This window comes from Poecile atricapillus, chromosome 9, assembly GCF_030490865.1.
Source record: "Poecile atricapillus isolate bPoeAtr1 chromosome 9, bPoeAtr1.hap1, whole genome shotgun sequence".
In the NCBI taxonomy this organism is placed as follows: domain Eukaryota; kingdom Metazoa; phylum Chordata; class Aves; order Passeriformes; family Paridae; genus Poecile; species Poecile atricapillus.
Window position 1 is genome coordinate 21,684,195 of NC_081257.1, and position 21,188 is coordinate 21,705,382.

Below are 21,188 nucleotides of genomic sequence, written 5' to 3' on the forward strand. Positions count from 1 at the left end.
ATCCTAAAACCCTCGCTTGGCAGGCTGGAACAAATGGGCTGTTGGAATCAAACACAGGTCAATCTTGTTTTATTATTTTTACAGTCTTCCTTACAAATTTTATCTCCATTACTGCAGATTTAATAATTGGAGCAGGAGGGACAGTTCTGTGGGATGCTCAAGTCAGGAAAAGCTGGGGTTTCACCTGAGGTTTAAAAGATGATGGAGACAGTGCAGAAGATACTAAGGATATATTATAAAGTGTTATAAAGATATTTATAAGGATATAAAACTGTAGGAAAAGGGATTTCCCAGCACTGCTGCCTGTTGATATCACTGCACCTCCCTTTTGACTGTTATCAGGGGAAATAAGGGCTCCTGGATTTGTCTCAGAGCGTATAAATAGAAAAAAAAAGGCACAAATTGTTGTCAGGAACCTTCTGTCAGCAGTGATGTCTGTGGCATTATTGAAGAATATCCGAGACTTCCCACCTAACTTCTGTTTTATTTTATCTTTCAGCAAATTTTATCAAGGAAAGGAAACCCAAACTGCTGATCCCTCCTGAATCTGCTGGCAGTAGCTCATCAGTCACTGTTATCAAGGGAGGTGTCCTGCTCCTGGAGTGTATTGCTGAAGGGCTGTGAGTAATGAAAATGCTGCACAAACTTAATCACCTTGGGAGGTAGAAATGAGCAAAGAAAAAGGGATATTGCAAATTTTGCAGCAGTTTTAAATGGAGCTCCTGTGCAGAGTTTTTTGTCCCTGTAAAGCAGCACAGAGTGCATGCAGGAGTGGTGTACTGGTTATTGCTGTAGCTTGTAAACAAGTAATTAAAATCCCAGTGGGGTAAGTATGGAATTATTTTTTACTCTTCTATTAAAAAAATTGAAGTTTTTTCAGTAGTGCTATTTTTGAGATGTTGAGAAAGTAAATAATATCAGCATCAGCTTCAGTGCTTTTGTTCACAAGCTGTTACTTTTTTTTTTCCTGGTTTTGCCAATTCAGTTTTGTTTCGATGCTCAAAATTTAAGATTTTCCTGGTGTAAGATCTCACTCTTTTTTTAAAAAACAAATTTCTTGAGTGATGTAGCACAAGACATCCTTTAAGGAATGGTTGGGCCATTGAGGGAAAAATCATAATCTCAGTTACAGCAGGAGGTGCAGGCTCAGGTGTGAATGTGAACCTGGCTGTTTTCTGTGCCCATTCCCCAGCATCCAGAATTGCCATAAAGGATCTTCATTCCACAGTGTCCTCACAAATGACAGGATATCGAGGAACAAATCCATGGCAATGTAGGAATTCAGTGTCAGCTGTATTTGATCCTGCTAAATCCAACAGCAAAGGGCAAACCTCAAACCTTGGACATTTCCAGGGATCCAGGGGCCACAGCTTCCCTGGGCACCCTGTGCCAGGGACTCTCCACCCTCACAGGGAAGAGTTTTTTCCTAAAAAACCTAAATCACCTCTAAACCTTCTCTGTTTGAAGCCATTCCCCCTTGTCCTGTCACTCCAAGCTCTTCTAAATGATCTCTCTCCACCTTGCTGACTGCCTTTGGGTAGTGAAAGGATTAATATAGGGAAGGGTTAAAACAGCTGCTTTATGATGGGAAATCAGGGCAATTTTGTCCTTGTAAACAACACAGGACAAAATGAGGGTAAGTAAGGAAAGGGACTGGGAATAAATGTTGAGTGCCACTCTCACAAGGAGCTGTGATTCCCTTCTCAGCCCCATTGCTGCTGCTCCAGCTCGCTCAGCCTTTGCTCTTCCAGCTTCCCAGTGTGTCCCATGTGGCTGTCAGTGCAAAAGGAGAACCAGAGAACCTGTGCACCCCCTGAACCCCCAGTGAAAGCAGAGTCCCCTCTGGTTTGGCTGGGACAGAGCAAATCACCGTCCCCTGGTGCTGGATGTGGAGCTGCAGGCTCTGCCTCGCACCGAGATTATTCCTGTTAAAGGCTCTGCAATTACATTCCCTCCATAAAATTCCAAAGTCAGGATATTTATCTGCCTGCACATGTTTAGGGCATTTTGTTTTTCCATATGGGCTTGAAAGGGCATTGCTGGTGGAAGCTGGCAGGGAGTTGAGTTGGCATTCCCGAAGGGAGGTGAATTACTTGTCTCTGTTGGATTCACTCCAGGTATCTGCAGTGAGTTTTGCTTCCCTGTTGCAACGCTTCCTTGTCTAATTCACTCCCCATCAAGCAAATCTGCCAGCCCACAAACCTCCCTAAAGCCACAACTCTGATTTTAGAGGGTTTCCGAGGGGTTTTAATAGGGAAATCACCTGGGGAAAACTCAAATCTGAATTTTGATGTGCAAGCATGAATATCAGATACAAGAAGAGAAAGCCAGGAAAGTCTTTCAGTCCCTTTGGAAAAAGGTAAAAAGATAGAAATATTTTTGTTTCACTCAAAATTTTCCAGGACTCTTTAGAAATTTAATTTTTTGAAGAAAAAGATTTGTTTTTTTTTAAGCAGTCATTATTGAAAGAACACAAAGTACTTTGCCTTATAACCAAGCACATCTTTTCATCAAAATCCTTCAAAAATGCAACTTTTAGAACAAAATGTTGTTTTTTTTTCTTTGCTAAAATTCCCGTTTTCAGCAGAAAAATGATCAGCTTTGCCTACATCTCTGCCAATCCATCCTGCCAAGTATCCACAGACCATGGAAGCTGATTTCAAGGAGCTCGGATCAGGGGCACCCAACTGCAAAATAAGGAATTAAGGACATTTCCAATCTGTCATTTTTTAAAGATTGATGCCCTGAGCAGTGGCAGTGTCAGGAGGGCACGGCCTCGGAGCTGGCTGTGGGACAAGAGTGGGATGAGGAATAATGGGATATTTGCAGGGCTCAGAGCTGGTGGGACAGCAGAATTTGTGGCTACCTGGGGCTTTGTGCCTCCTGCCTGGGCACAGAGCCACGGGGCCAGACGGGCCCGGGAGGAGAAGCAGCTCTGGCACCGTGTCCTGTGCGGTGTCAGGGTCACCAACCACGTCTGTCCCCAGCTCTGTGACACTTCTGGCATCTTCTAAGGGTGGGGACAGCACTTCAGCCACCTCCAAAGAGGCAGGCAGGGAGGGAGGCACTGCAGTGGAGCCTGGTCCTCCTTGGCTGTCCTCAGGTGCCCTTTTGGAGCAGGATGGAATGAGCTCCAGCTCCTTTCCCGCTGTCCATGCCAAGACACATCCAAGGAATGCAGCTTTGTGCTTTTCCCTGCTGAAAATCCCACTCACAGGGGCTGTGCAGAACAAGGAGCAGTAGGGTAGCTGTATAGTGTAACCCTTAGGTTTGAAATGCTCAAAATCCTCTAAAAACCCCTCCCAAGCCCCGGGTGTGAGCTCCGGCAGCTCTGCCACCTGAAACATCACAGCAGCTTCTTGCGTTCAACTCAAAATCTTCTTTTTTTCCCTTTGTTCTCAGCCCAACTCCTCATCTCAGCTGGGTGAAGGTCATGGGGAACATGCCCAAGGATGAGCCAGAGACAGAGAATTTTGGGAAGACCCTGAAGATTGACCAGGTGACAGCAGCTGATGAGGGGACGTACCAGTGCACGGCCAGCAACCCCATGGGCAGCGCCAGTCACAAGTTCCACGTGCATGTGGAAGGTACTCAGTACTCTTTACTAAAATTATCATTTTGGGACAAAAAGGTGGGAAAAGGGAAGTAAAGGAGGCTCTTTGTTGATATGATTCAGGCAACTCCAGCAATTTATGTCGGCCTCATGGATTTGGGAAGGTTTGCACAAAGTAGCACCTCTAAAATTACAACAGAAAAAAATATAAATAATGCTTTTGTTTTTCCCCTGAACCATGAAGGCCTTAAAAATCAGGGAACAATTTAAATATGTGAGCAGGTTCAATACTCTAAAGATGGGAGGGAGTCAAGCAGAGATATTGATGAAATGTCTTGTACTGAGCTGAAGGTCAGAAAAAATATCTAATTATTCTTTTTGCTCTTAAAAGCTGTAGAATGGCTGTACTGGGCTGGATCAGAGGGACATTTAGCTCAAGTCCTTTTCTTTGGTTTCCACCAAAAGTGGGCTCTTAGGGAGGGCTGTGAAAATTCAGTGAGCAGACAAGGTACCACCCCTTGCCTCCTTCCCCTGTTCCTTTGCTGTGATTTTTGTACAGGCACAACCTGAGCTGGGAGTGTTTTCTGTAATCCCTGCAAAGCATCATAAACCCTGTGACACAAAGTAAAAAAGATGCTTTCTGCTATATTTTAGCAGTCAAAAAAATGGAAATATGACCCTTTTTGTCACCTCACCGAGTACCCAAGGCTCCTTTTTCCCTTCTCCTCCCCAAACCCTGAGTGTGAGCAGGTGGAGCTGCCCTTTCCCAGGAGCCAGCAGAGCTCTGAAGAGTCACTGCAGATCCAAGAACTCTCCCTGCCACTTTCTCTGCCCAAAAATAACCACAAACTGCGAATCCTGAGGCTGAAAAACTTGCTGGAAACATCTGCCTGATGAAAAATGCTCCAACCTCTGCTCTGCACTTAAAGAATAAAATAAATCTCTGGCAGTTTTACACTGCTAGAATCTTCAAAGTGCTTTATTTTCATCAGGGCTCCTCATCCCTCTGTGGCCACCAGATTTCTGATGGGAGAAAAGCACTTTGAGCTCTCTGCCCTGTATTTGCTCAGCAGCTGAGGAAAAGATTTTCTCCCAGTGGCTGATGAGTCCTCTCCATTCGCTCAACCCAACCTTGTCCCCTGCACTCCTCTTTCCCTCTCTGGAAGTGTGGCAGAGGAGGATCCCAGGGCATGGAAAGTTCTCAGCTGTGGTGGAGGGGAAGTGCTGACTCCTAGAAATCCTTCCAGATGGTTTGGAGCATCTCTGCTGTAGCAGAATATTTTAACAATCTGGCTATGATTTTCTCGGCTGCAAAAAATCGATTTCCTTCAAAGAAATTGCAGGAGCTGCAAAAACTAAAATACCAGAGAAGTAACATTAATTTTGTAGTTTAGAATATTGACCTTCTTCTCCCACAGTTTCCACAGGAAGGAAAACTTCCTGCCAAATTGTTATTCCTTCTTAACAAACAAGTGCTTAGAAGAAGAGAAAAGAGGGAAATAATCCCACTGCAGCCACTGCAATGTGAAAAATCCTTTTCCAATTGCTACTAAATCCATTTTCCATGTGTGTAACTGATGGTGGCTCCTGTCAGCAGCAGGGATTCTTCCTATTAGGAGTCACCTCACATCCCAGGTGTGAAGGAAAACCTGAGCCCAAACACTGCTGCAATTCCTGAGCAGCAAATGGATGGACACGTTCATCGTTCCTGCAGGAGCTCCTGCCAGCACACTCAAGGGCAGATCCTGAGCATTCACTGCAGGAGGCTTCAGGGAGCCTGTGCTGATGTTGGGCTCCTCTCACAGGATGTGTGCAGGGAGAGGAAAATTAAATATGGAAGGAAAATTATCTGTTCTTAACCTCCAGCCATCCTCAGTGGAGTGCTGGGGTGTAAATCAGGGTTTTTCTGTCACTGTGCCACGTTTTCTGTTCTTCTTTCTGGTATTTGAGGACCTCAAACCAACACTCCTCCCTTCTAAATACCAGTTTTAATGATATTTGCATGCAGCCCACTTCCTAATCCTAGCGAGTCTGAGGGCAAAGATTCAGGCAATCATTACCAAGCATATGAAAATATTCAGCAAGCAAATTGCTTGACTGTTTGAGCATTTTAATCTCTCTTTGCAAGGGAAGATGTAGCCTGGAATACCTGAGCAGACACAAAATCCCCACTGTTGTTATTCAAATGAGAGAAAATTATTTTTAAAAAAATAGCAGAGCAAGCCCACAAATTGTTTTGTCTTCAAGTGTTTATTTGGTTGTTGTTTGTAATTCACCAAACCTGAGAGAAAATGAACATAAAACCTCCAAATCTTGCAGGATCATAATGAGCTAAAGTTACTTTGATCTCAACTGAGGTGGGGTTTAATATGAAATAATTGTTACAATATAATGATTAATTATAGTAATAATGTCATAGCTAAGGGCCTTTGCAGTTATGTCTCAGAATACTTTTATTACTCAGCCAGAGCAAAAGAAAAGAGATTAAATTAATGGGAAGCAGAACTGGGTGTTTTAATCAGGCTCAAACTTTCTGTTCCACTGGAAAATTGCTCCAAGAGGGATGCAGAGCCCAAGGTGGCGACAGCAGCTGCTGCTGGCCCTGGAGTGGGATGGATTCCCAGCCTTTGGGAAGATGGGAGGAGAATTGGAAGGGAACTTGACAAATTGGGAAAGTGGAGTGGGATAAAAAGGATGGGCTTCAGTAAGCACAAGTGCAGAGCAATTCTCACCAGGCAGCGCTAATTGGCTTCATCAGCACAGGCTGGGAAATGCCTGGTTGGGTTTTTCGGGAGAATCCACTGGATGGCTAAAGGAACATCACTGCAAGTGTTAGTCTGGCAGAAAAGGCAAAAATCATCCTGGAAAAGAAAGAAAAGTGTTGTTGTACGAGACCGCCAAGAACTGAGAAGGCCTCACCTAAAGTAAGCAGATTTGCAATTTTACCTCTTTCAGGAAAAGTCAGAAGGCAACAGAGATGGTCACAGAGCTCAAAATCATGGCATTTGAGAAAAAAATAGTAGAGATATCTTTAATTTAGGAGAATTTACACCTGGGGAATGCACAACAGCCTTCAGAAAGGAAATTTCTCCACAGATTTCTTTGGGGGTGATGGAAGACAGGGGAGAGTTAAAGTGCAGCAAGGCAGAAGCTGGTTAGATGTCCCAAATTTGTTCTACTGATGGGAAAACACAGTGAGAGAGGCTGAGGGAAGGTTTGGATCCTTTGTGGATTTTTTGGATGCTGATGATCCTGCTCTGCTGCAGAAGGATGCAGGAGATGCCCACTTTAGATCATTTTCATTTCTGAATCTCCCAGTATTTCCCATAAAGACAGAAATCAATCAGCAGGAGCAAACTGATAACTCTTACCAGGAAGAATAAATGATGCAGTGAAATATTTGCCATTCCAGATTAACTATTTGCCTATCCAACCCCTGGATTTTGTAGCTGCTGAAAAATCTGTGTCTATTTTGTTATATTTTGTATACTTTAAGGGGTATAGCACATCTGCCACGTGGGAAAGAGGTTCTTCAGCCTTTCTGTGAAATTGCTTTTCACACCTGGCAAAATCTCATTGCCTCTGACTTCACAGCCTCTTCTCTTCCTTGGAGCACCCACAGCAATTCCAGTGCTGAGAAAGGAAAGCAGTGACATCAAATATCAGCTCACACCTCCAGAGTGTGGGCACAGTGGGGACAGGAAGGGATCCTTCAGGTCTGTGCCTGGTGTCTCCAAAACAAGGGAATTTCCTGTCTCAGTTTGGGGCAGATTTAGAGGAAAAATTCCAAACCAACAATTTAGTCAGGACTGCTACAAACCTTTTCACCTCCATGCCTTTGACTCATCTTTTCCTGATGAAACCATATGAGAGAGAAGGAAAAAGACCTGCAAAACCAAAATATTCTGTTTGCAGAGTTTTTCCCTGGAGTCAAGTACCAAGAAGCTTAACAAACGTGGTCATGTCACTGTGGGATGGGAAGTGGCACTGAGTGAGGATGTTGGTACAAGAATCTCTGCTGGGTGAAGGAAATGGGGTGATTTTATCATTTAAAATAATCTTTAGTGGCTTGAATTTGATTTCAGTCTTTCTGTGTTAATTAAACCATTCCTGGGTGCTCTCCTGTGGGAACGCTGGGCTGGCTGTGGAAGTGCATCACACTTTAGGGTGGTTTTTATAAATATCTGTGTGAATGGGAGCAGTGATGTTCTGCTTTAGCATATCTCACTGATAACATCTGTTGCTGTATTACCAGGCAACAGCTCTGTTAATCTTCAGGGCACTTTATGAGTATTAACTAATGAATCCTCACGTTTTCCCTACATTAGCTCACTTTTTTAATAGCAAAAGAGGCCCCATGATCTCCCCAGCACTTGCAGAAGAGGCAGTGTCAGGTCTGGTGTTAAATCCTCTAGGTTTGGTGCCTTTCAAGGGGAAATGATGAATTCAAGGCTGTGTTTCGTGTTGAGGCTGCCCACTGAAGGCTCATGGACCTGTGTTCAGTCAGAATTAAGCATTTATGAGATAAATTCTCTTTTTCTCCCCTTCAGCTCCCCTCCCTCGTTATGGATATCTATTCCCAGCAAGGTTTGGGTACCTGATGCTCAGGGATGCTCTGCAGAGGAGTTTTCCCAGAGCTTCCCTGGAATAGCTGGGAAAGGCGAGCACAGGGAATGCAGCAGCAGCAGCACACGGCTGCTCCTCTACCACCACCCTGTGGGCACCCAAACCTCTCATCCCCCGTGATGAGAGAATGTTTTACCATTCCTAAATGTGCTGTGGCTCAGCCTCCGGTCTGCAGGATGGATAAACAGGAATTCAGGGTGATGGAGCATTTCCCCAGCACAGGGAGAGGGGCAGGTGGGTCAGTCCTGTCCTGGAGCTCTGTCAGCTCCCAGGAAAGGTGAGAGAGGAGGATTCGAGCTGGATGGATATTCACACCTTGTTTGCCTTGCTGAAATAGCCTCACCATAATTCACAGATCACACTCACACCGGAGGGTTTTTGTGGAAGTGCCGAGCCATTCCCTCCTTCCCAGCCTCTCCCGTCCCGTGTCCATCCGTTTCCCACCTGGATAAGCGCTGCCCATTCCTCCGCCCTGCCTGGCTCTCACCAAGCCTGCAGGACAGGATTGCTGTGTGCTGATGCTAATTTTGCCTTTCCTTTGCGCTGGAAGTACAAGGAATCCAGCTGAGCCCGGGGATGGGCTGAGAGCTGGGAAGTGTTGGTGGCGTTTGCCATCTCCTGGAGAATCCCAGCAACAGCACAGGCACTCGCTGGGCTCTGACTGGGCTGCCTTAGGATTTCAGCTTTTCTATTTCTCATCTGTTTGTAACCCTGCAGTTCTTTAGTGCAGAACTCCAAACTCCACACCCAGTGCCAGCTGCTGCTTCCCCACTTTGGGCAGACACAGCAATTCCTCTCCAGGCCTGGCAATCAAGGACACCTCACTGCCTCAGGCCCCAGAGATGGAAACAAAAGGGACTTGGGGGCAGCAAACTTGGGGTGAATGACTTCATTACCTGAGCTGGAATTGGAAAATCAACCCCCAAAATGCAAATGGACCAAACTTATAAAGTGTGAAACCTGTGACCATTTTTGGGTGCAGCCCCTGGGGGATTTTGTCTGCCCTAAATGTCCCTGAAGGCCTTCAGTGAATAGAACTGTTTTTTATTCCCTTAATTCTGCCTGGCCTCTGTTTTTAGGTAGCACCAAAAGTCACCAGCTGATCCCTGTTCTGTCTCTTTTCCCAGAGCCTCCCCAGTGGCTGAAGAAGCCCGAAGGTGGTGTCTACAGCGTGGGGACAAACCTGGTGCTGCTGTGCGAGGCCATCGGGAACCCCGAGCCCAGCATCCAGTGGAAGCTCAATGGGATGCCCATCGATGGTACGGGGTGCTCCTCCAGGGGGGCTGTGCCTCTGTACCCCCCAGTCTGAGGGGACCCACAAGTCCTAATGCACTGAGTGATTGTCTGGTTTGGCACCTCTTTAGAAATGAGTTGTTTATTTACTTGAATAAACGGATATTTAAATAGGATTCTTGAAGAGGATGGTGGTGAACAATTCACATGTAGAGCAGTGATACTTTTCAGGGGCTGCCTCTGCCTCACCTGTAACTCTCCCATCTTTTGGAGATCTGGGACAGCTCAAGCTTTGTGCTTCTGCATAAGCTCAAGTGGCTGGGGAGCACTGGTGGAGCAGTATTATTATTATTATCATTTTTAAAGTCTCTGTGGTGAATTTACCAGAATTTGGTGCCCTGGAGCACTTTCCTCAGGCCACGGGACTGCTGGCAAAGGCAGAACCCTGGAACTCCCAGCTGTTGGGCAAGGTCATGGTTGGATCCTCAGGATGTTCTTTCCCTTGGCTTCCAAGCAGTGAGGAGAGCCTGGGAGCTCCCCAGTCACGGCGTTCCTCCAGCTCCTGACACAATCTGGTGTTTTCCAGGCAGGACCTTCCGAGGGAGAATCTCCACCAGGGAGATCAGCCTGACCAACCTGCAGCTGCAGGACAGCGCCGTGTTCCAGTGCGAGGCCACCAACAAGCACGGCACCATCCTGGCCAGCGCCAACGTCAACGTCCTCAGTGAGTCCCCTGGGCTGTCCCCTCCCAGAGATCACACCCAACAACCCCAGGCTGAATCCTCAGAGCAGCCTGGGGCTTGGCAACATCTCATGGTTCCCTTGGACTGGCCCCAGATTTTAAGAAATATTGACCAAATTTATGCAACAGGTTTTATCACAGGCAGTGTTATGTGCTTAGACAATCCTGAGCTTTCAGCTGTTTTAAAAACATGTTTGTAGCTGAGCTTAAAAACCTGAGTTCAAACACAGTGAAACCACTGGGGACTGAACTGTGACCACAACACTGGTTTTGAATTATTAAGTGTATTTTTAATCTTTGATTTCAGTTGTGATGTTCAGCCTGTTCTTTGAAGAAAGGGAGTGAGGGGAATTTATTTAATAAAAAACATCTCTGGAGGCAGCAGAACTGGGTCTGTTTTCTCTCCTGGATGTTTCAATTTCTGACATGTCCAGCAGTAAACCCCTGTTATCTCTGTCAGTGAGGCTTCTGAGAGCTCAGCTGCTCAGTGCAGCTCTTCCAAACAGCTGTGAAATTCCCATTAAACACCTCAGCCTCTCCCCCTTGCTGGAAGAGGGGAAGGTGCAGGGCCAATATTTGTATTCCTAGTTGTGCAATGCAGTGCTGCTCACCTTGCATCCTCTCCTGCAGATATTGCCCCCCTGATACTGACCCCGGATGAGGAAAACTACGCCACGGTCGTGGGTTACAGCGCCTTCCTGCACTGTGACATCTTTGCCTCACCTGCAGCAGATGTCAGATGGTAAGATACTGAGAATCAGTGTTTTTTAATATGGAACAAGTTCCTGCAGGCTTTCCCAGGTTTGCAGAGTCTGTTAGTTATTATTTCTATGGAATTAAGAACAGAAATCTGCAACAAATCTATATATAATGTACATTTCCTGTGTTTAAATGATCTTTTAAGAATTCTGAAGAACTGTGTAGGAAAAAAAAGAGTTCCTGGAAGTCCCCAATACCTGCTTGAGACAAATGCCAGGCTATACAATAAGCAAAACCACCCTGTTTATAGCCAAATCCTGCTGCAGCTTCATCAGTTTAATGCTGGCAACTCTTCAAGTTTGGACACGTTATTGAGGTGGAAACGCAGTGACTTACAGGACACATTTACCTGGACATGCTTCCATGGGGTGGAAATCACAGGATTGTCACAGCAGGTGACAGGTGCAATAAAATTGCAGGTGGCAGCTGTAGATTAAAGACAGTCTTTTAGAGAATTTTTTGACTCTGTCCCTGTGGGTTTGGTGTGCAGGACTCTTCAGTCCCGTTATGATTTGCTGTGTGTGGATAAAGCGCCTCACTAATCCTGACTTCAATTGCTCAGGGGCAGAGCCGAGTCCCAAAATTCCCCTGCAATAACCCCTAACCATGAACTAACACTTCCTGCAGTAACCCAGGCCTGTTTTTATCGTCTGTAGGACTAAGGATGACAGCATAGAGCCCCTTTCAACGTTTCGCTACGAGCTGAACAAGAACGGCACCCTGGAGATCAGGGACACCAAGAAGGAGGATTCGGGATCCTACGCCTGCTGGGCTGCAAATTCCGTGGGGAAAAGAGCAATCACTGCTAATCTGGATATAAGGGGTGAGAAGAGAAAAAAAACTTTCACAGCTGCTAAGATTTTATGTCTCCAGTTTTAAGTCCAGGGTACAGATTTATTCTGTGACTTTAGGGATTCTTTGGATATTATGGCCTGAAATTGTCGCATATGTATGTGGCCTTTAAAATAGTCCCAACTTTTCAGCTGGATTTCTCCATGCTCATACATGGTGCTCATTTCCTTCTGGATGCTTGCAGAAGCTGCACAAACCACCAAAAATTTGCATTTGCACATTATCTTGAAAGGATTTTCCCTCCTTTTTGTCACTGCCCTGTTACACCCAGGACAGACTCTCGGCTGACCCTTGGGAGCCTTCCCTGTGCTCCTGGGCTTGGTGGGATCCTTGTTGATCCAGATGTGTTCCTGCTTCTCCCTCAGCTGTGGGATTCCCTTCCCTAAAATTCCTTCCCATCTGTTGATCAGAAGGCACATCCCAAACTGGGTTAACTCCCACAGTGGACACCAACACCTTGCTGCTGGATGAAGGACTTTGCACCGGGCTTCTGCGTGTTTGTTGATAAATATTTTTAAACAGAGAAAAAAAAAAAAAAGAGAAAAAAAAAAAGATGTGTTTACTTATAAATTTTAGATCCATCCCTTGTTCTGCAGCTCTGTTTTAAGGGATTTGTGTGGTTGGTAGCAGGAGGGGTTTTCCCTGGAGGGGCTGATGGCAGTGGGCAGCTCCTGTTGGGCACACAGCTGACATTTAATGGCTTTTCTACAAATTTACTTAAGATTTAGGGCTTGTCAATAAAAAAAACAGAACTTAAATCCTCAATTAGCAAAGCTCTCTGATGTAGGTTTGCTGTGACAAAGTTGAGGAATAAGCCCACTCTTTGTGTTCCATTTCCACCCACTCCCTTGGCTTTGGGAATTTTACAGTGATAATAAACATGAAAATGTACAATTAAATTCTCACAGAGCAACATTTCACTGCAGAAATAAATTCAGCTAAGTGCTTTCTTCTTACTTATTCATCTGTTTCTGCATTCAGATTACAGTCAATTAAAAGAACAAACTTGATTGCAATAATTTTTTCTCACTTGACTTTAATAAGCTTGTAATTTTTCTTGGATCTTTGCCAAAGCTTATTTCAAATGTCAATTAGACATAAAAATCATATTCAAGCTTTTTTTTATCATCCATTTCATGACAGGCTTCTAACAAGGATTTTCACCTGTAACCTTTTTCTTGTGGACTTTTTTTTTTGTGGATTTTTTTTTTTTTCTGGAGCTCTTTGGTTTGGAGCAAACTAAAAAATGTTTCAAGATAAAAAACGTTTGAAGATAAAAAAAAATGTTTCAAGATAAGAAATGGAATCCTGGCAAATATCTATTTCAAACCCCACCATCCTTCACTTGAAATGTTTGTGTATATAACAGAAAAAAGACATGATTGTTGCTCCTGAGGTTGATTTGTGTAGATGAAGTGCTTGGTGAAAATTTGATGTAATAGCCCCTCTCTCACCTAATCAAAGTGTTTTTCTGTGATCAATCAGATGCTACAAAACTTGTTGTTACTCCAAAGAGCCCCCGAGTGCTGAAATCACATTCCATTTTATTGAAATGTCAGGCTGAGTATGATTCCCACTTGAAACACAGTTTTAAATTATCCTGGAGGAAGGATGGAGATGAGCTGCCAGTCAACAGCACGGAAGGTGGCAGGTGAGTGGGGAAGGAACAAGGCTGTTCTTGATCTCAGCTGGATAATCTGGTGCTGGAGCTGGAGTTTCATTAAACATGAGCCTTTAATAGCTTGAAATGCAAATTTATGTCTGCAAAGAATTCTTCATGTGACACGTGAATAAATCTGCATTTTATGCACATCTAAATAGAAATGCAGCAGTGTGAGTTTTGAGCCAAGTGGGTTTGGGTTTATTAACTCTGTTACCATCATAGCAGGGTATAAAGTTATATATTCATATATACATAATACATATCTGTATTTTATGTATAATATAAATGTTGGCCAAACACAACCCTGACCCCAGTGCAGGTTTTTTCTCCACTTGAGTAGAACCTGTATCTTCTTATAGTTTACACTTACTTGGCCAAAACAAAGTCTTTGCAATGTTGAAGTGATGGTAAACAGGTTTCATGGGTTCTGTCATAAATTTTTCTGATGTATGAGTTTAGGATTTGCAGGTTCAGGAATTTTGCCCTATTTTTGGGTTTCCATTGATCTCAATGGGCTGGAGCTCAGCCTTTATTCCATAGAGGGGTCCCACAGCAGGCAATCAGATGTCTTTATTAATTACCACAGGAGAGAGATGTTTCCTAAATACTGGAGAGGCTGAAAATCCCACTGAGCCCTGGTAGGATGGTGAGGCAATGCCATGGAAATTCCACGTCTGCCACGGAGCCCATGGCCCTGGATTCTTGGCAGCTTCCCTGGACATGACACAAATGCCTTGGGAATGCTCAGTTTCCCTCAGTCTTTCAAAAATTCCATCATAAACCCCATATATTTGTCTCATTAATGATGTGCCAAAACCCTATGTCCCAGGCGCTCATCCAGTGCATCTCAGTGTGGTTCTTTTCAGGGCAGGGTTGACAGGCCACGGGGGCTAAATTGCCACAAAACACAAATAATAGTCCTCAGCACAGTGTAGAGCAGAGCCACAATTACATTTTAATGTAACAGGCCCAGTGTGCAGCTATTTAATGAAAATGTCCCGTGCCAAGTTCTTTTATGGACAATTTTTCAGAGAACATCTGTGTGTGTCGTACTCATCTTATGAATTTTTCTCATCCTTATTACCTCTTTTTTGTGTTTTTTTCTCCCCTGCAGGATAATTCTGGACAGGGATACCCTGTCCATATCCAATGTGCTCCTGGAGGATCAGGGAGTTTACACATGTGTGGCCAGCACTGCCCTGGACACTGCTGAGGCTGAGGCACAGCTGATTGTTCTGGGTAAGGTCGATTTTTCCAATGTGGAAACAGCTCCTTGCAGCAGGAATTGCCACTGCAGCACTTCTGCTTCTTTGCTTCTTTTCACAGCGCCTCAATAACCCAATTTCACAGAGCCTCTCACTCCTTAACCTCTGCTGTGCTGTCCCTTATCTCCAGGAGCAGCGATGCTGACACAAACTCCATTTATTTTCATCTTTGGTGTAGCAAGAGGAGGCAGAATTTTTGCCTCAGGTCAGTGTCTGCAGGAGCTGCCCAGGCTGGAGGGTGTAAGAGCATACTGAGAATGGTTCTGCTCCTGCTTTGAAGTCCTTGGCCAGCCCTTCACTTCACTGGAGGTTTGCACAGGAGTTGGACTATTTTTTGAAGGCCACCCAGGCCAAGATTGGATGTGCAGCTCCTCGGAAGATCAGTGCGAGTTAAGCACCTAAAAGGAATAAATTACATCTGTGAACATGAGCATAAATGACTGTCCAGGGGCAAAGAGCAGAGAAGAGCCTTGACCCCCTGGCTCTGAAGCTTGGCCTTGTGAGAGCATCCTCACAACCTGCATCCCTCCCTGAAGGACCGCTCGGAATTAAGAGGATGAACTTTGGGAGTGCTGTGCACCCATTGTACCCAAGGGCAGCAGCCAGCAGCCAAAATTCTGCTCTGTGGTCACAATTTTGGCCAGCCTGGTCTAGGTGAAGGTGTTCCTGCCCATGGCAGGGGGCTGGAATTAGATAAATCTTTAATGTTCCTTCCGACCCAAACCATTCCATGACTTCATGATTCTCTGACAGCTTTGCATCATTTTAATTACATTTATTTTTGCTTCATTTTGCGTTTTTATTTATTGCTGGCAGTGATTATAACAAGAAATAAGTCAATCTGCCCTTCAAGATGTTTTTTCACTTTAAAGGAGTGATATTTTTCAGTAAATAGTAAATTAGGAAGATGCTGTGCACATTATTTATGGTGCTGTGTCCTTCAGTGCTGTATAATTCAAAAAGTTTTTAGACTATTCGTTACTTCACTAATGAAAATTTTATAAAGCACTTTGTTCCTTTTTAAAAAGGTGCTTTGCAGAAGAAGAAAAACAGTTTTGAGCTCTTTTCCCTTGTTATTGCTTGTGAGAAAGGTCTTGGTGAATTAACAACATCCGTTATTTTCCAAGTGAAAAATTCAAGTTTTTGCAATCAAGGACTTGTGGGCTGACTGAAGAACGAAATGGAGACGTCAGATTAGGGGCAACTAAAAGTAAAATAAATATTAATTTAGAATAATTCTAAGTCTTTGTTGTGTGTTTAACAAACAGCGCCAGGAGATCCGGGGTTTTTCAAAGCAATTCCCACTTTCCACAATCTGTCCATCTTGAAATCAGGAGGTATTTCACCACCATCTTCACTGATTCTGCTGTTCCAACCCTCTGGAAAATGCCAGGACAAACAGAAATACCTTGCTTGTGCTCCTGACACTTCTTCTTTATTTCTCAGATGTTCCTGACCCACCAGAAGACCTCCAGCTCTCGGAAAACCAAAACCGGAGCGTTCGGCTCTCCTGGAAAGCTGGGGCCAGCCATAACAGCCCTGTTAATGGTAGGGAGGGGTTTCCAGCATAATTTTGTAGGGTTGTTCAGAATCCTGGCATGTCCTGGTTGTCACAGGACACAAACCCTGCTGATGGCCAGGTTTAGTCACTTAACTATGACAGTTCATTTGTTGTAAGTTCATTTTCACCCGCGCTGTTCACATTAAGTTGGTTTTCTTTTATCTTTTTTCCCCTTTTTTGTCTTTTTTTCCTTCCCAGAATCAATTATAGAGTTTGAAGAGAACCGCTGGGAGCCAGGGAGGTGGCAGGAGCTCAGCAGAGTGCCAGGGAATGACACCACAGCCCTGCTGTCCCTGGCCCCGTATGTGAATTACCAGTTCCGTGTGGTGTCCGTCAACGCCGTGGGCAGGAGCCAGCCCAGCAAACCATCCCTGCGCTATGCCACCCCTCCAGCTGGTAAACCTGACTCTGGTTTCCTAAATATTCGTATTTTCAGTGCTTTATTTGGAATATCTGTGCCCTCCCGTGCTCCAGAGGGCGTGAAGAAATCAGGGTCACTTGCACTGCTCAGTGGCAGCCTCAGGGATTATTAAAAGTCCTGTGGTGGGAATCACCCCCAGCTGCTTCAGTGGAACTGGAATAACCCTCAGTAATTTTGGTGGGGCAGGTGATCATTTGAATTGACTGTATTAATTAAAGCAGTGTGTTTTCAGAGAGGTAGAATCAGCTGGAGGATGTCTCGTGACAAGCCATATTCTGATATTTTAGATATGAATGAGATGGGAACCCTGCTGGGATGAATTCTTCAGTGATTGGTAAAAAAGAGCAGCCCAGCAGTTGCACATCAAATGTCCAGGCGTTGTTTTAAGCATTTGATGTGCAGCTAGAACAAATCTAAATTTTAATGACCCAACTTGCTGCTCTATATAAAATTCCTAAGGATGCCAAAGGGAGGAGTCCACACTGCTGGGATTTCCTACACCTCCAGCACCTCACTCTGCTGATTTTCCACCCTTTGCAGACCTTCATGGACAAACAGTTCCTGGAGAAGGGCTGGGTTTACAGGGAGCCTTTCAGGAGCACTAAGCTTGTCAAAAAATCTCCATTTACAGAGCATTCAGTGGGGCAGAAAATGTTCTCCCCAAAAGTCATTTTAGAGGCCAACTGTTCAGCACAGCATTTGCATTCCTTGGCACTTTCACTCTTTTTTTCCCCATTTACACCAATTTCAGGTCCTTTTTCAGCTTTCCAGCTGTGTGGATGTCTAATAATGCCCCTTCTGTTTGGTATCCCCACAGGGAGAAAAAGCTCTTCCTTACAATCCCCCCACATCTGGTGCTTTCAAATCCAAAAATCACAGTTCTGAGTTAGCTGGTGGCTCCAACCAAGAGGGGCACTTAGGAATCCAAACTGCATAAACGACGGGTTTGGGTCCCATCAGCTTTTTGTTTAAGTGTTTTTCACTAGTAGGGGAATTTCCCATCCTTTTTTGGCACTTAAATGCTAATTGCAAATAAATGGGGTGTGCAAACTGACCTTGTCACCTGTGTGGTTTCAGCTCCAGATAAAAACCCAGAGAACATCCGAGTTGAAGCTTCTGAACCCAATGAAATGGTGATGAAATGGGAGGTAAGGCAAGATTAGCAAATCCTATAGGAACGATCCTTTATTCTTCTGAAAGCTGAATTTGACTTAAATGTATTCTGGATTTTCAACCCCAGTATCATTTTTGTTTCAAAAGACTGTTTTTTATGTCCACCTTCACAAGATATTAAAAAAATATGGAACTCCTGTAAAGCATAGTGAGAATTCATCAAAATTTGCTCTTCTCTGCTTCTTGTCTGCAAGAAACAGCTTCAAATTATTGTGGTATTACCCTTCTCTGCAATTAAAATTACCAGCCAGGCCCAGGGAAGGGATGGGTGGCTCATGGCTTCTGCCCTTCCAGCCTGGAAGTTTAAAAACGCCACAGATCCCTTGCCCAAGAGAATGTGAGCTTGAATTTTTACACCAAGGAACTAAAGGAATGTGGATAAACCTCCAAAGCCTGTGATGTGCATCAAAGGAATTATGTAAAAGTCTTGAGGATGGTTTCCAGACTTCAAATTTCCTGGGTTTTAAGCCTCGAGCTTCTGTGCCAGCAGTTGAGTTATGTGTTCCTTCATTTAGCACAAATATCCACAACTGTGGAAGGAAGCAGGTTTTTGTTGAGGCTGGAAATGCACACAATTTGCATGAGATTTACTCCTCAATCTGCTGCTCCCAACGAAGAACAACAAATGTTTCCCCAGTGGGAAGTCATGGTTTGGGGTATAATTGCATCCAAAAGGAGATGGCCCTCAAGATCCATGGGCTTGGATTGGAATGGGATTTTTAGCCCAGGGTTAGGGGAGACAGCTGCCTCTCAGAAAAGATTGGATTTGATCTTGGATGTCTTTTTCAACTTTAATGAATCAATGAAGTGCAGAGTTTTAGTACCCAGTGTGTCTATTTGGAAATACTGGGATGGCAAACACATCTTTGAGCACCAGAAACTTCACAATCACTGCTCAGACAGGGCAAAAGTGGAAGTGAAAGCTGAGCCTGAAAGGAGAGAATGGGATGGAAAGGCTTGGTTAAATCTTGTTGAATCATTAAAATGTTGTTAAACAGGATATTCATTTATTTATGGCATTTCCTGTGTGCTTTTCAGAGGAACTGCTGGGCACTGCACAATCTATTTCTGACAGACAAAGGCTGCAGAATGATGTTAATCTGCCTATTTTGGATTAAGAGACCAGCTGAGCTTTAGTGACTGGGATCTTTAGCCAAGGATTTGCAGCTTTAAGGAAGATCAAAATAAGAGTCAAGTGGCGCTGTGATTTAACTCTATACAAGAAATCATTTTTTTTAGGAGGAATTTCTTACTTCTTCAGCTTTCCTTGCAAATCCCATTCCCAGGATCTTTGCCACAGAGGTGGTGCCTGTGAGAAAGGCGCCCAAAGGTCCTCACAACAGAGGAGATCAGTGGGGATTTTTTCAGGTCCCCCAAATTTAGGTCTCCCCATGCATGAGGAACATCAAATTGAAATCACTTTTTTCTGGTATTTGATGCTATTTCCTGTCAGACCTCTTAGATACAAATCAGCTATACTATCTTTCATATTTGCCTATATTTAAATATTATTAAAAGCAGCCTGTATGGTGGGTAACACCTGCAGCTGTTTCAGTGTGTAGCATTTTTGGTAGGGTAGGTCATTATTTAACTTTCTTAATTAAAGTAGTTCATTTTCAGAGAAATAAACTCAACTTGAGGATGTATGACAAGATACTACCATACATCTAATATTTTATAATTTCATGTTAATTAGCTGGAAACCCTGCTGGGATGAATTCTCCAGCTGATTGGTAAAAGCAGAGTGGCCCAGCAGTTGCAAATTAAATGTCCAGGCGTAATTTCAAGCATTTGGTGTGTAGTTAGAACAAATCTAAATTTTAATGACCCAACTCACTGTGCTACATAAAATTCTAAGACAAAATGCAAATTTTATCTCTGCTAAAAGGCTTACACAGCCTTATGCCAAACTGCAGTTCGGTTGTGCTGAAGGCGTGGGGTTTTACCTCACACAGGAAAACCTGTGGCAAAACAAAACCTGATGTGTGTAGGAGGCAGAAATACGGCTCCTAGCAATTAATCTGGATTTTAATCCAAGCCTTTCGCCCTCCTTTCTCTTGAAGTCATGATGTTCTTGTTCCAATCAGCCTCAAATTCAAATGACAGCAAAAAGCTTGGGGTTTTCACCCCTTTTCTCTCCCAGTGCTGTAACACACATTCCAAAATTACCTCCCCTCCCCTCGGCTGCTGCTTTGTGATTCCAACAAAGGTGGACAAGATCTCTTTTAACTTTTCCCCAGCCACTGAAGCCCGTGGAGAGGAACGGGCCGGGGCTGGAGTACAAAGTCAGCTGGAGGCAGCGGGGTGTGGAGACCGACTGGAACGAGGAGCTGGTGAAGAAACACTCCCTGAGCGTGCGGAACGTGCCCACCTTCGTGCCTTACGAGATCAAAGTCCAGGCAGTGAATAATTTAGGATCTGGCCCCGAACCAAACGTCACCATTGGATATTCAGGAGAGGATGGTGAGTGGAGGGAACTTGCCTGTAAAAACGGGGGCTTCTTGTGCTGCAGAACGCTGGGGTGTGGAGTGATGGATTAGGCAGCCCGGAGCTGCTGGAATTCCAGTGCTCAGCCTGATGGGCTCCATGAGGCATGGGCATGACCCGTGCTGGGTGCCAGCCTGCTGGAGTGTGAGGGGTTTTTTTGGAAAGGTGGCTTGTGCTCTCATTAATCTCAGTTGTTGGCTCAGTCTGGGTACTTGTTTGAAGGCCACACTCCATGAGAAGTCTCTGAAGTGTAGCAGTCGTGTTGTACTCGGTCGGAGGAAAATCTTTGGGTTCTCTGAGGCTTGACCCAACAGTTTAAGGGTGTCAGAAGTTAAATACTCAGATAATTGGAGACAAACTGGCAGGCACTGGGTGTTTGAGTGAATTTACAGACAATGCCACTTTCCCCCTACGTGTGCTGGTGTTACCTTGTCCGTGAGTCCCCGAAGAATGTGCCATCTTCTCCAGCCTGGCTTTCTGCCCCATGGTTCTCCATGGCTCCCAGGTGGAGTTTCAGGGCTGGAAATGGACTCAGTGGTGGTCAGACACTCCCCACTGCCCACCCAGAGGTGGGAACAGGAAGGTCTGGTGGTGCAGAAGAGGTGGTGAATAGCATGAACGAGAAGAAAGAAACTCCACAGCATGTTTATTTTCTTTGTCTCTCTGTGATGAGTCTAATTTTACATCTACCACTGGAAAATCTTCCTTGCAATTCAGTTGTCAATGGATCAAGGCCTCCTTTTTTTCAGGCACTGTAATAGCTCTCTGTGTTATGCAGTGATTAAAACCCTACTGTTTAATGAGCTTAGTTGTAAAATGAAATTGATTATAAAAAAAACCTTTATGATTGCCT

At 44.5% G+C, this 21,188-nt stretch overlaps 1 protein-coding gene across 4 annotated transcripts in view; it reads left to right on the forward strand.

Moving 5' to 3' along the window:
• Nucleotides 1-21,188, forward strand: part of CHL1 (cell adhesion molecule L1 like) — a 126,974-nt gene that overhangs the window by 88,624 nt on the left and 17,162 nt on the right. For all 4 annotated transcript variants that reach the window (XM_058845031.1, XM_058845030.1, XM_058845028.1 and 1 more), the window contains 12 exons: nucleotides 500-620; nucleotides 3,403-3,587; nucleotides 9,307-9,438; nucleotides 9,999-10,136; nucleotides 10,785-10,896; nucleotides 11,570-11,736; nucleotides 13,251-13,416; nucleotides 14,543-14,667; nucleotides 16,140-16,241; nucleotides 16,453-16,650; nucleotides 17,753-17,823; nucleotides 20,089-20,311. In XM_058845031.1, the coding sequence (XP_058701014.1) occupies nucleotides 500-620; nucleotides 3,403-3,587; nucleotides 9,307-9,438; nucleotides 9,999-10,136; nucleotides 10,785-10,896; nucleotides 11,570-11,736; nucleotides 13,251-13,416; nucleotides 14,543-14,667; nucleotides 16,140-16,241; nucleotides 16,453-16,650; nucleotides 17,753-17,823; nucleotides 20,089-20,311 (1,740 nt within the window). The remainder of the gene's footprint in view (nucleotides 1-499; nucleotides 621-3,402; nucleotides 3,588-9,306; nucleotides 9,439-9,998; nucleotides 10,137-10,784; nucleotides 10,897-11,569; nucleotides 11,737-13,250; nucleotides 13,417-14,542; nucleotides 14,668-16,139; nucleotides 16,242-16,452; nucleotides 16,651-17,752; nucleotides 17,824-20,088; nucleotides 20,312-21,188) is intronic.